The 13,167-nt window shown below is 45.3% G+C and overlaps 1 protein-coding gene across 1 annotated transcript in view; it reads right to left on the bottom strand.

Annotated features, from left to right (window-relative positions):
* SCRN1 (secernin 1) overlaps positions 1–8,289 on the bottom strand; it is a 39,203-nt gene extending 30,914 nt beyond the window's left edge. Inside the window, exon 1 of the mRNA XM_040964851.1 lies at positions 8,131–8,289. Within this exon, the coding sequence (XP_040820785.1) occupies positions 8,131–8,289 (159 nt within the window). The remainder of the gene's footprint in view (positions 1–8,130) is intronic.
* Between the last annotated feature and the right edge of the window lie 4,878 nt (positions 8,290–13,167).

Below are 13,167 nucleotides of genomic sequence, written 5' to 3'. Positions count from 1 at the left end.
CAAAAACTGTGACAAGATAAATGAGGACATTATATGTTGATAATGGTTCAATTCATTAAGCATATAATTATGCATAACCAATACAAGATATATACAGCAAATACTGACTTCATCGTGCTTGGAATGGTGAGACTGGCAGCAGCTCAGAACTGTTGAACTTTCTTTTTTTTTTTTTTTTATATTTTTTTTTTTTTTAAAGATTTATTTTATTATTTTTTTATTGGAAAGGCGGATATACAGAGAGGAGATACAGAGAGGAAGATCTTCCGTCCGATGATTCACTCCCCAAGTGAGCGCAACGGGTCGATGCTATGCCGATCCGAAGCCAGGAGCCTCTTCCGGGTCTCCCACATGGGTGCAGGGTCCCAAAGCCTTGGGCCGTCCTCGACTGCTTTCCCAGGCCACAGGCAGGGAGCTGGAAGGGAAGCGGGGCTGCCGGGATTAGAACCGGCGCCCATATGGGATCCTGGGCGTGCAAGGCGAGGACTTAACCACTTGCGCCACCGCGCCGGGCCCGAGAACTGTTGAACTTTCAAAACCACTTGAGCAGGACCCTCGGAGCATGCCCCATGTCGGAGACCCTGGGATGGGTGCGAGGCTGGGTGGGGCTTCTCCCTTTACCTCCCCCCAACCTCAGGTACAGAAAAAGGGAATGTGGAAACAATGGTCTTACCCACTTTCCTGTAGCCCTTGACCCTTTGTGCCCTAATCGACTATGTAAAGATTATCAAAATAAAGTAATAATTAAAAACCTAAAGGGACAGACAGACTCCAACACAATCTTAGTGGATGACTTCAATATCCAACTCTCATTAAGAGACATATCATCCAGACAGAAAATCAATATAGAGTGGAGCTGAATCATTCTATCGAGCAAAGGGTCCCAACAGACATGTAGAGAGCAGCTCACTTAACAGCTACAGGACACACGTTCTTCACATGTCAAGGGCAGACTACACACCAGGGCACAAATCAAGTCCCAGCCAATGTGAAAGGACTGTCTGCTCAGACCATAAGGAACACAACTATAACGCAGCAACAAGAGAACACTCAAATGCTTGGAAACTAAACATGCTACTGAATGACTGACGGGTCACTGCAGAAAAAAAAAAAAACTTTCTTGAAATAAATGAAGACGCAACATATCAAAACCTGTGGAATATAGCAAAAGCAGTATTAAGAGGGGAGTTTGTAGCATTAAATGCTTACATTTTAAGAAGAGAAATGTCCCAAGTTAAAGCTGTAAGGATGCATCTTGAAGATTTAGAAAAACAAGAGCAAATCCAATGTCAGAAGGATTCAAGAAGTAAGGATCAGAGAAGAATAAAACTGAACTTAAAAAAAAAAGCTCAACAAAGCAAAAAGTTGGGGTTTTAGAAGATAAAATACATAAACCTCTAGCTGGATTAGCAATGAAAAAAAAACAAATAAAATTAGAGATGAGAAAGATGTTATAAATAACATACTGAAATACAAAAGATCATAAGAAACTATGAAGAACTATATCCTAATAAGCTGGAAAGCCTCAAGCAACGAATAAATTCCTGCATTCATATAATCTACCAAGATTAAATCAACAATGCAATGCAAACCCATTGCAAGCAATGAAGTCGAAGCAGTAACAAAGCATCTTTCATCGAGAAGTTCCAGACTTCACAGCTCCACCAGAGAATTCCACAAAACATTCAAAATGAAAGTATCTCCAACACTTTTTATTCGAAAATTTTGAGCCAGATGGAACTCTGCCAAACTCTTCAGGAGCCCAGCATTTGGTTTTGATACCAAAACTAAACCATAGCATAACATGAAAAAATATATCTATATCCATAGGAACACAGATGTGAAGCTTCTCAGCAAGATAGTAGCAGATCGAATCCAAACCCACACCAGAAAAATCACTCAAGCTGGACTGACCCCAGCAATGCAACATGAGCAAATCAATAAACATCATAAATCATATCAATAAAGAGCAAAAGCTATATTGGTTACTTCAGCAGATACAGAGAAAGCATTCTGTAAGACGCAGGATCCCTTCAGCATAAAAACACTTCATAAATTGGATATAAAAGGAACAGTCCTCAAAATTATATAGGCTATACCCAACAAGACAACAGCCCAATACCATACTGCATGGGGGAAAGCCGAAAGCCACCTCCTCTCAGATTTGGAACAGGACAAGATGTCCATCTTCACCACTGTTATTCATTATCATTCTGGAAGTTTTAGTAAGAACAATTATGGAGAAGAAAAGGCCAAAGGACATCAAAATTGGAAAAGAGAAAGTAAAATCATCCATGTTTGCAGATGACAGATGCTGTACATGAAAAAAGCTAAATACTTTTACCCAAAAGCTGTTAGAATAACCCAGTTCAGTAGAGCTGCAGGTTACAATATAAACACACAAAGCAACTCACAGAAAGAGAAATCAAAAAAGAAATACCAGGGGTGGGGGAGAGAGAGGGAGCTTGCCACCATGGGCTAGTGAGCAAAACCTCTAAAAACACTGCCAGCAATCCAGATGGATACTGATCCAGGTCCCAGCAGCTCCACTTCATAAGGAACCACAGTTCCCCACAAATGGCCTGGGAAGGCAGTGGAGGATGACCTAAAGCCCTGGGACCCTGCACCCACATGGCAGACTCAGGAGAAACATCTTGGCTCCTGGCTCTAGACCAGTTGTTACAGCCATTTGGGGAGAGAACCTGTGGATTGAAGATCTCTGTCTCTCCTTCTCTCAGTAACTCCCTTTACAATAAAAATAGCAAAAAAAAAAAAAAATCAAATATTTAGTAATAAATTTAACCAAAGAAGTGAGAGATCTCAATAATGAAAATGACCAAACACTGATTTAAAAAAATCACCAGAGGGCCTGGTGTGGTAGCCTAGCAGCGGAAGTCTTCACCTTAAACGCATCAAGATCCCATATGGGTGCCGGTTCTAATCCCGGCAGCTCCACTTCCCATCCAGCTCCCCACTTGTGGCCTGGGAAAGCAGTTGAGGACGGTCCAAAGCCTTGGGACCCTGCACCCGTGTGGGAGACCTGGAGGAAGTTCCTGACTCCTGGCTTTGGATAAGCACAGCACTGGCCATTGTGGTCACTTGGGAAGTGAATCATTGGACAGAAGATCTTCCTCTCTGACTGTCCTTCTTGCTGTATAACTGACTTTGCAATAGAACAAAATAAATCTTAAAAAGAAAAAAATCACCAGAGACCCTCCCAAAAAAATGAAAGATATATTTCTTATTCATGGATTTATAAAAATCAGTATCATTAAAATTTCTGTACTATCTAAGCAATCTACAGATTCAATGCAATCCTCATCAAAATGTAACATTTCTTACAGAATTAAAACAATCCTAAAATCTATATGGAATCGCAACAGCCCTCAAACAGCCAAAGCAATCATGAACAAGAAAGGTAAACTATGAGCAGTACAATATTAGATTTCAAAGTATACTATTAAGCTACAGTAATTAAAACAGCATGGTACTGGCATAAGAACCAATGCATAGGTCAACAGAAAGGAATGGAGAGCCAGGAAATAATCTACGTACAGCCACTGGGTTTTTGACAAAAGAGCTCACACCATACAGTGGAGTAAAGATAATCCCTTCAACAGATTGTGCTGGCAACACTGGATGTATATATGAAGATTAGTATCAACACAAGATGGATCAAAGACCTACATTTCAGAACTGAGACTCTAATGTTGCTGGAAGAGAATGCAGGGAGAATATTGGTTCAGGGGAGTTCTTTGATAAAACCATCCCCCAACTCCAAACACCAGACAACAGAAGCAAAACTAAACAAACACCACTGTATCGAACCCAGAAGCCACAAGCAGGGAGCTGGATGGAAAGTGGAGCAGCTGAAACATGAAATGGCACCAGTCTCAGAGCTCTCCCCAGCTGGCACCTTGATGCCTACTTTTTTTTTTTTCAAATTCAGACTTAAAAATAACACTTTTATATTTGCAGAAAAATAAACATGAAATGGAGTTCTTCTCTACTGTGAACCCGGCCCCACCGTTGACAGTCATGTGCATGGTGCCTCCATCAGCCTTGACTCACCCTCTAAACAAAGCCCAACATATTCCCACCAGGGAGTGACAGCACTTCATTCTGGGAATAAAATCCTAGCAACACTGTAAGGACAGGGTCCTGGGGGACCAGAAAGAGGACTCTCCCAGAAGGCAGATGGCAATGGTCTGGACGAGACAAGGGCAAAGGTGGCCTCTGTGCCTGCATTTGCAGGAATGATGGGAAATCAGGGGTCAGATTTCCCCCAGGGCTGGCCCAACAGCTACACAGCTGCCAGTAACACAACAGTGGCAAAGGAGATGGAGGAGATGAATTCTGTCTCGGACCTCTGTGCTTACTGTGCCTGCAGAACACACAGGTGGGACACGTAGAGAAGCAATTCAAAACATAGGTACCTAACTCGAGAAAGAGGCCAGGGCCTAACCGAGGCTAATTACGGTACATATCAAACAGCACTTCTTTACACAAGGGGACATGGGTGAACCTACAGTGTATATCTAAGCAGTGATTCCCCCAAGTGTTACTCAAAATAAGCTAAGGCATATTTCCCAACATGACTGTAACCATGAGAATAAGGTATTGAGGGTTCTTTAGCTTACCCCCAAAAGGAACACATTTATAAATAATTATTTCAGGCCTTCGTACACGCGAATTCAGCAAAATGTTGTAGATACACTACTTGACAAATTACTCAGATTCTCAGTGGGGTGAAAGCCCCAAAGTGATGCTCATGAACTTCACGGGTCAGGAACAGGGACAGCGAGGAGCAGGGAGTATGGCCACACTCCCGTGTCATTCACCCCAAAGGATGGGCACCTGGGCTCTTGGGGCTAGAGTGGAAACAGACAGACAGGTGGAGGCTCTGTTCTATGTCCAGCCCAGCAAATCACACTGTCACTTCTGCCACGCTCTACTGGGTCAGAGAAACCATGGGGCTCCGGCCAGGGCCAGGGTGAAGGGCCCAGACCCCATTTCACCCTCTCCCGGGGGACCAGCTATCCTTGTTACTTTACAAAAACTGCGTGTAGGTTGGCATTTAGCGTGGCCACCTCAGGGAACTTGATTCTACCCATGTGAGAATCAAAGAAGGAACCCAGACCCGCCGATTTCATCCACACAAAGTCTGCTCTGTTCTGGGGAATGAGAGAGTGAGAGAGTGAGAGAGAGAGACAGACCAACCAACTGACTGCTGAACACTCAAAGCTCATCGGCCAATGCAGCCCTCACCCTCAGCGACACAGAAGGTGGTCCGGGGGCGTGGGCCAGGTTGGCAGCCACAGAGGGCCGGGGCATGCTCAGCTGGGTGGTTCAGCTCAAAGCCTGGGCCAAGTGCGCCTCTAACAAGCAGGTCCTCAGAGTCCCACGCTCCTCATTTAAAGGACACAAAGAGAACCAGTGGTTTGAGATTAGACCAGGAAATAAAACACACATCGATAAATTCCCACACAAACCCAAGGCATAATTACCAGAAAAGTCCGTTTATTTTATAAACCCCACTGCACCAAAGAGCAGAGGTTACTCATGCCAGTGGGAAGAACTGATCTATTTACTAGTCCCAACTTCTGTACCTCCAAATTCTTCCTCCTTGAGCAAACAACTACCGTTTAAACACACATGTACCCTGTAAAGACAAATACACCAGCCAAGAGAGTTATGCCATGAATGCTAAGAGGGTTCACTGGGCCAAAATTAGTTCTCTCCACAGTCATTCAAAAGACCTTCAACAAAAATTACTATCTATTCCCGAGTTGATGTTTTCTTAAAATACTCAAAATGGGAATTTGGGGATATGATTCTATTTTTTAATTAAGAATTTATTTACTTTTATTTGAAAGGCAGGGTTACAGAGGCAGAGAGAGATCTTCCACCTGCTGGTTCACTCCCCAGCTGGCTGCAATGGTCAAAGCTTGTTGGCCTGAAGCAGGAGGTCCCACAGCATTGGACTGGCCTCTCCTGCTTCCCCCAGGGCATCAGCAGAGAGCTGATCAGAAGCGGCGCAGCTGGGACTCAAACCAGTACCCATATGGGATGCTGGTGGTGGCTTTGTGCACTGTGCATAATTAAGGATAATTTCCAGCCAGATAAAACCATGGCAAGCTTAGCCCCACGGAGACTAAGCAGTCTTTCTACAGCATTCTCGCTCCATGGTGAAGTATCAGAGGCCGCCGTGCTCAGGACAAAGGCCAAGATTCCCCTCTCTCTCTCTGCTGTCATTTAATGCTGAATCCAAGACATGAACCAGAGCAAGGAGATAATGAGCAGTGGACAAACACTCCAGCCATCTGTACTCGCAGGCAACATGATGCTGCACAGGGAAATCTCATGAGAATCCACAACAAAAAGCAAACACCATCAAGGAAACAATTTAGCAGAATTTAGTAGAATGTTAAGTTGGATATGTAAAATAGCTACCGTGAGAGTGGGTCAACACACATGGTGGCATGGAGCGACAGGTGCCATCATGCATTGCTGAATGAGATTATAGTAACATACCACCAATGAAGGGAAGCTGACACTGACAAAATTATGTGTGGCTCAACCTTGCGACTCAGCAATCCCATTTCAAAGCTTCAATCCCACAGAAATACTGACAGAAATATTTCAAAGCACTTAAAATTTAAATCAATGAATATATTTTTAAATTGTAACATATATAAGCCAAGACCAGATACTGTGATTGGTACACAAGGACATTTCCCCTTTCAGCACCATTTGTAATAGCAAAAGACTGGAAAACACCCAACAAGCCCAGCAGCAGGAACATCCAGAGACTGGAAATACTGTGCAACCCTCAACAGGAATGAAGAGTACCTATATGCACTATATGCAGTGATCTGTAAAGTGTGCATTTAGTTGAAAAATACATCATGGGGATGAGCACTTGGCTCAGCAGGTAAGACACCACTTACGGTGTTCACATCCCAGGGCAGAGTGCCCAGGAGTCCTTTCTCTGCTTCTGATTCAGCTCTCTGCTCATGTGTACCCTGCGAGGTGGCAGCAGATGGCTCAGGTGCTCGAATTTCTGCCACAACCCAACATGGGAGACCCGCACTGGGTTCTGGGCTCCTGGCTTTGGCCTGCCCAAGCCACTGCTGCTGAGAAGTGAGCCAGCAGACAGCTCACCTGCGCTGTGTGTGTGTGTCTTCCAAGTAATGTGGAAATAAACTAAATAAAAACATCGGAAAATAAAGCAAAACGGAGAAAAGAGTACACAGCAAGTTAGTGTGAATCTAAGAGGAAAACACTGAGTATATATGTACTAAAGGAAGGATAATCCAAAAACTTCCGAAACATGGTGACCTATAAGAGAGAAGAAAGAGATAAAGGAGACAGGTGTAGAAGCTAGACGTCTACAAAGATGTACCATTTTGTAGACTTGACTTTTAGAACCATGTCAATATTTTATTTAATTATAAATAAGGACCGTAACAGTGACCATGGAATTCTCCAAGTGACCTTGTTCTTAAACTTACGAACAGGGGACCAGAGCCACGGCACAGCGGGTAAAGCCACTGCCTGTGATGCCAGCATCCCCAAAGAGTGCCGATTCATATCCAGGCTGCTGTGCCTCTGAGCCTGCTCCTTGCTAACACACCTGAGACAGCAGCAGAGGACAGCCCAGTGTGGGAGACTCCTGGCCTCCCAGCCCCGCTCCCTGTAGCCATTTGGTGAGCAGATGGAAGATCCTTCGCTTTCCTCTCTCTGTAACTGACTTTCAAATAAATATTTTAAAACAAAAACTGCCATCAAATCCAAATGGAAACAAGAACCAACAGAAATGACAGGATGATTGTAACCAGTGGGCAGACCCCAGGAAAGAAGCCACAGTACGGGGTTGGCACTGTGGTGCAGCAGGCTCAGCTACTGTCTGGAATATCAGCATCTCATACCACAGCACAGGGTTCAGGTCCCAGCCTGGCTCAACAACAGCTATTGCAGCCATTCAAGGAATGTTCCAGCATATGGAAGAGCACTGTCAGTCTGACAACCAAATAAACAAATCTTTAAAAGCAGGAGAGGGAAGAGAAGAGGAGGAGGCCACAGCAGCTAGTGGCAAAGCCAGAGAAGCAGTCACCATGTACCACCTACCTCAACCTTGCTCCCAGGTTCATGTTCAGCAGCTGAGAAATACACCACCTCCTGCACTTCGTCTCTGGGTCTTGCCGAGTTCTTCCCAAAGACCACCAGCCCATCCTTGGTGCGCGGTGGGAAGGCCACGAAACAGTAACTTGGAGGTGCTCCAGCCATTCTGAAAAGAGAATGCCAGTGAGGGGCCTGCTGTGGAATGCAGCACCTCGAGCCCTGCACACCCATGTCGCCAGCTACATCAGCTGTACCACCAAACCAGGTGCCACCGCGTAAGAGCTCCCAGCTGGTACCTGAGAAGGCATTAGAGCCTTGGAGACCAGATATTGGTTAGGACTCCATGGGATTAAATGAGCCTAAGATTTTTAACAAACCCTGGCGGCCATCAGTGCAGTTTGAGGAGAAATGAGAGGGTCCTGTGGTCAGAAGGGAGCACACACAATGCAATGGGGCTCAGCAGGTGCCTACGGTTCTCCATCAGCTGGGCAGGGAGGCAAATTCTGCAAATGCTCGAGCTCCTTACATGGAACAGGAAGTATCAGAATACAACATCCGCCCCTCCTCCCATACACAGGTTTACTCACCTTTTGCTTACTCACAACACTTAATCCCACGCGAATGTTTGCACACAGTCCTACCACACTGTCTAGGGAATAAGGACAAGGAACTAAGACTGGACATACTCAGAACAATTATTTTCTTCTGAGCACTGTGTCTTTCTTCAATCTGTGGTTGATCAAGTCCCCAGGAATGGACCTCACAGATCCAGTGGACTCACTGTACTTTTGTGGCAGTGCACAACCCAAGTACCTGGGCCCCAAAGACACACGGGTTGCCACCTGACAGTTTTGAAGCCTATGACAACAAAACAGGCAAAGAAAGACACCTCCATGCACTTGTAAAGTACTCCTGCATGCTCCCACATGACTGACCACTCAAGTACCCTCTCTGGTTGCTCTGGGCCAGTAAGCATTCTCACTGCTTGAATTTCCCTTGTCAAGTATACATCGCTGACCTACACTCAATTCCTGCTTGGGGTCCAACTGGAGCTTTCAAATCCCAAACCCAATTCCCTCCCTGGTATCCAAAGCTGATGTCATAACCTTCTTCCCACGCTGTGTCCCTGTGCCGGGATCTCTAGGTCAAAGCCTGGGTCCACCATCCCTTCCATCGGAGCATCCAGAATCCAAGAAGCACTCTTGGCATGTGCCTCTCCTCTACCTAACACGTCACCACATGCTGTAGCTGTCCTGAAGCCCTAGAGGCTTTCCCTGGCCCCACCTTCACTGCCGCCACCAAGCCTCCTGATTGTTCCTAAGCCTCTAACGTCCCGCCTCCAGAACATGCACCACCAAGAGGATCTTTCCAGAAAGAAAGCTTGATTGTGTCATCCAGGCTTGTCATACTCCTGAGATCTCAGAGGACTTCCAGAATAAAGTCCAAAGTCTGACCAGGGGTGTGCCTCCTGCCAGCATCAACTCATGCAATTCCATTCTCCCAGCTCCGTCACTCAGGCCTTTCTTGAGCTCTTCCACAACCTCTGCTTCTGCCCCACCCGCTGTCCGGAGCATTCCTTTCCCTACTTCCAACACTAAAATTATCTGCCTAGTTAACACTTGCTCCGTCACATACCAGCTTAGACGTCACTGATTTATCATGTTCCGGGGCACTCTGCTAGAAACCTGTCCTTGTTCCTATATATGTCTGAGCAATTATTTTATTACCAACATTTAGTCCCTCCCAAAGTTTAAGAAACACAAAAGCAGTGAGGGTGTCCTGCATGCACATCAGTGTAACCCCAGTTTCATACAGTGCCTTTCAACAAATAAGCACTCTATTTCTTAATATTCCAAAGTGATGCAAATGCTCTACCACTCTCTCCCTTCTCCCCACCAGGCCCCTGCACCTGGCCCGAATGCCCCTCCCTTAGTTTGTTATTGTATCCTTCAGAATCTGATTCAAAACCCCTTTCTATCAGCAAGACTCTTATAAAGGAGCACCGAGGCCTCACTTTCTTACAATCATGAACATCTGTTGCTGATCAATATGCTTCAGCTGTGTCAAAGAAAGCCCCGAGAGAGTGGCCCACATACTGCTGGACCCTCTACATTAGGCACTCAGCAGGTGTTGGCTTTTAAGCCAACAGCTGCATCTGTCACCGATTAGCTAACCTACATGAGTTTTATTTTACAAGCCTAAAATGCCAGCGAGAAGATTAGAGCAATGTTCTAGAAATCCATTAGCCTGGGATTCATGACAGCCCAACCATCAACGAGCTGTGTGACACTTCTCTGAACCGGCTTCCTTTCTGGCAAATGCTCTGGGCCCATCCCCCAAGTATCAAATGAAACAATGTCTCAGCACACATTTTTGCAAACTGTGGAGGCTGCATACATGTGAGCAGACCTAGAAAAGTGTGTGGAAAGATGGAAATAAAAGGTAAGTTGATTTGGGAGCAAAAAAAAAAAAAAATTGAAAGCCATGCATATTCATATTTGATCATTAAAACAGAGCAGTAATATCAAAATTCTGGGTAAGCAATCAGAATTGCCACGTCTCATTTACAGCAGGTGAAATCAGTCAGCAACGTTCCACTTACAGAAATGGCTTCGTGAGGAAGCACCACCTTGCTACTTCCAGCCTACCTCACCCCGGGCTCACTGAATCCACCCTTTGTTAATTTCATGTATTTGTTTGAAAGGCTGAGAGACAGAGCCAGATACAGAAATCTTCCACTGGCTGCTTCACTCCTCAGGTGACCACAAGCACAGAACCAAGCCAGGCAGGAGCCTAGAACTCCATCTGCGTCTCCCACATGGATGGCAGGGGTCCCTGCATTTGGGTCATCATTGACTGACTTCCAACCACATTAGCAGGGAGCTGGATGGGAAGTGAAGCAACCAAAAATCAAATCAGAGCTCTGAGACAGGGTTGGGAGGTAGGGCGGGTGAGGGGAGGTGTTTCAAGCAGCATCTTAACCAGCTGCACCACAATGCCCTAGTTATTCCCCACTCTGCTATGGTAAGCCCTTTCCCAGAGTACAGAGAAATGGGGAAATCTTCTCCACTTCCTCCTAGCTTGGTTTATATAAAAAAAAAAGTAACATCACCACACACACACATAACACTCCTTCCTCTTTATGAGAAAGAGAAACCAGGAGTACAAAAAAATTCCAATTCTGTCTTCCCATCACTGTCCCCGTTTTCCCAAAAGCTGATTTAGTATGAGACTAGAAGGGTAAGCAGAGCTAAACCAAGACTCGCGTAAAAGGATCCATAATATACAGACACTTGACAGAGAACTTGGGGCATGGGAGGCTAGGCAGGGTAGTGGAATCAGAAGGCCGCACGCTAGGGAAAGGACGGCTTGACCAGGGAGTGTGACCCCCCTTCCTCCCTCCCTCCCCCAGCACCACCGCACCTCCCAAGGGCTGGTGTTCCACCCAACAACAAAGCCTTACTTAACTGATTTCTTTAAAAATGATTGGGAATGCACCATTTAAAAGACAAACGTGTAGAAAGTGAACAAAACTCAGAGGTTCCCTGACCATTTCTTCAGCCAGGATGTCTGTGGGGCAGAAAGTCATCGAGATTCCTCAACCAGGGAAAAGCACGAGGCAACAGAAACCCAGGGGTATGTGGGCACCGGGAGGCTGGCTTTCCCACTGACTTTCGTGAATGACTGCAAACACCAGAAGGGAACTAGAACGTCAGCATCTATGATGAGAGAAGGAGCTGCGTGGACTAGCCAACTGTGCACAACAACCAGTAGCAAATTTGCGGAGGGTAACTCCGTCGATTTTTCCATGCACCGAATGACCAGCCTCAGACGTCAGCTTGATTCTTCTCAGCTGCCCTGGTTCTGCACCATGCAGAAGAACTTTCTGCAATGTTCTATCTCCACTGTCCAACATGGTGGCCCAGAGCCTCAGGCGGCTCTAAAAGTGTAGTTAGCTCATGATTATGGCACCTAAGTTTCCAGCGTCTCCCAAACTTCAGTTTCTATCGTAACCAAGTACATGTCATTGGTAAGAATTCAGATGGTTGGGGCCTACTGCAGCTTCCCAGAGCAGCTCAGAATTAACATGTTGCATGCATGCTAGCATGGAAATGTGTAGCATGAAAACATTTGATTGCATTTAGTCTGGGGAAACAGAATAACTATTAAATAATACATTGTCTATCATAACACATTGTATATAAACCAGCACTAAAATCAATGAATAGATCTTACCCCAAAATAAAAATCAGAATTGGCGGCTTCTGTAATAATTTTGTTTTTGAGACACGATGCTGAAGTGGTTTTTGGACTCCTGGGGACCCAGAGGTGAGGGTGGGGGCTGAGAGTTCAGGCGTGACCCTGAGACCAGATCCAGGTGTGTCCAAGGCATGTGTTTCCAACTCTGCACTCCGACTCTCATGAGTTATAACATCAATAAGGATGGGAACATTCTTTCAATGCACTTAGAGTACCTGCCTCTTCGTAGTAATGATAAGTGCTGACAGCAGACACTGTACAGCTTGCATCTAAACACATACATAGAGACATGAACGTCACTGCTGAACTGAGACAAGTTCTGCCTACTGCAGACCTCCAGGAAAATGCTCTCAAGGCAACAGCTCAGAGTAGGTCTACTGAAAAGGCTCCTTTGTGGTAAATACCAATTAGGATCCTGGCCAGGTTAGCAATGAACTAACACTTCCACTTAATGAAACACTCCAATTGAACTCCCATCCATAGTTAAGCTGGTAGGCACTTCCTAAGAAGTCGTTAAGAATATTTTAAAGTGCATTTATCTGCAGCTCTATAATGTATATTCTCCAACTGAAAATACTTTTTTTTTAAAGTTTATTCGAAAGGCAGATTTTTTTAAAGATTTATTTATTTATTGGAAAGTCAGATATACAGAGAGGAAGATCTTCCATCCGATGATTCACTCCCCAAGTGAGCGCAATGGCCGATGCTACGCCGATCCAAAGCCAGGATCCAGGAAGCTCTTCTGGGTCTCCCACGTGGATGCAGGGTCCCAAAGCTTTGGGC

The sequence above is a fragment of the Ochotona curzoniae genome, unplaced genomic scaffold, assembly GCF_017591425.1.
Source record: "Ochotona curzoniae isolate NIBS_2020 unplaced genomic scaffold, NIBS_Ocur_1.0 scaffold_3835, whole genome shotgun sequence".
Taxonomy (NCBI): domain Eukaryota; kingdom Metazoa; phylum Chordata; class Mammalia; order Lagomorpha; family Ochotonidae; genus Ochotona; species Ochotona curzoniae.
This window is presented reverse-complemented; position numbering and strand designations above follow the sequence as displayed.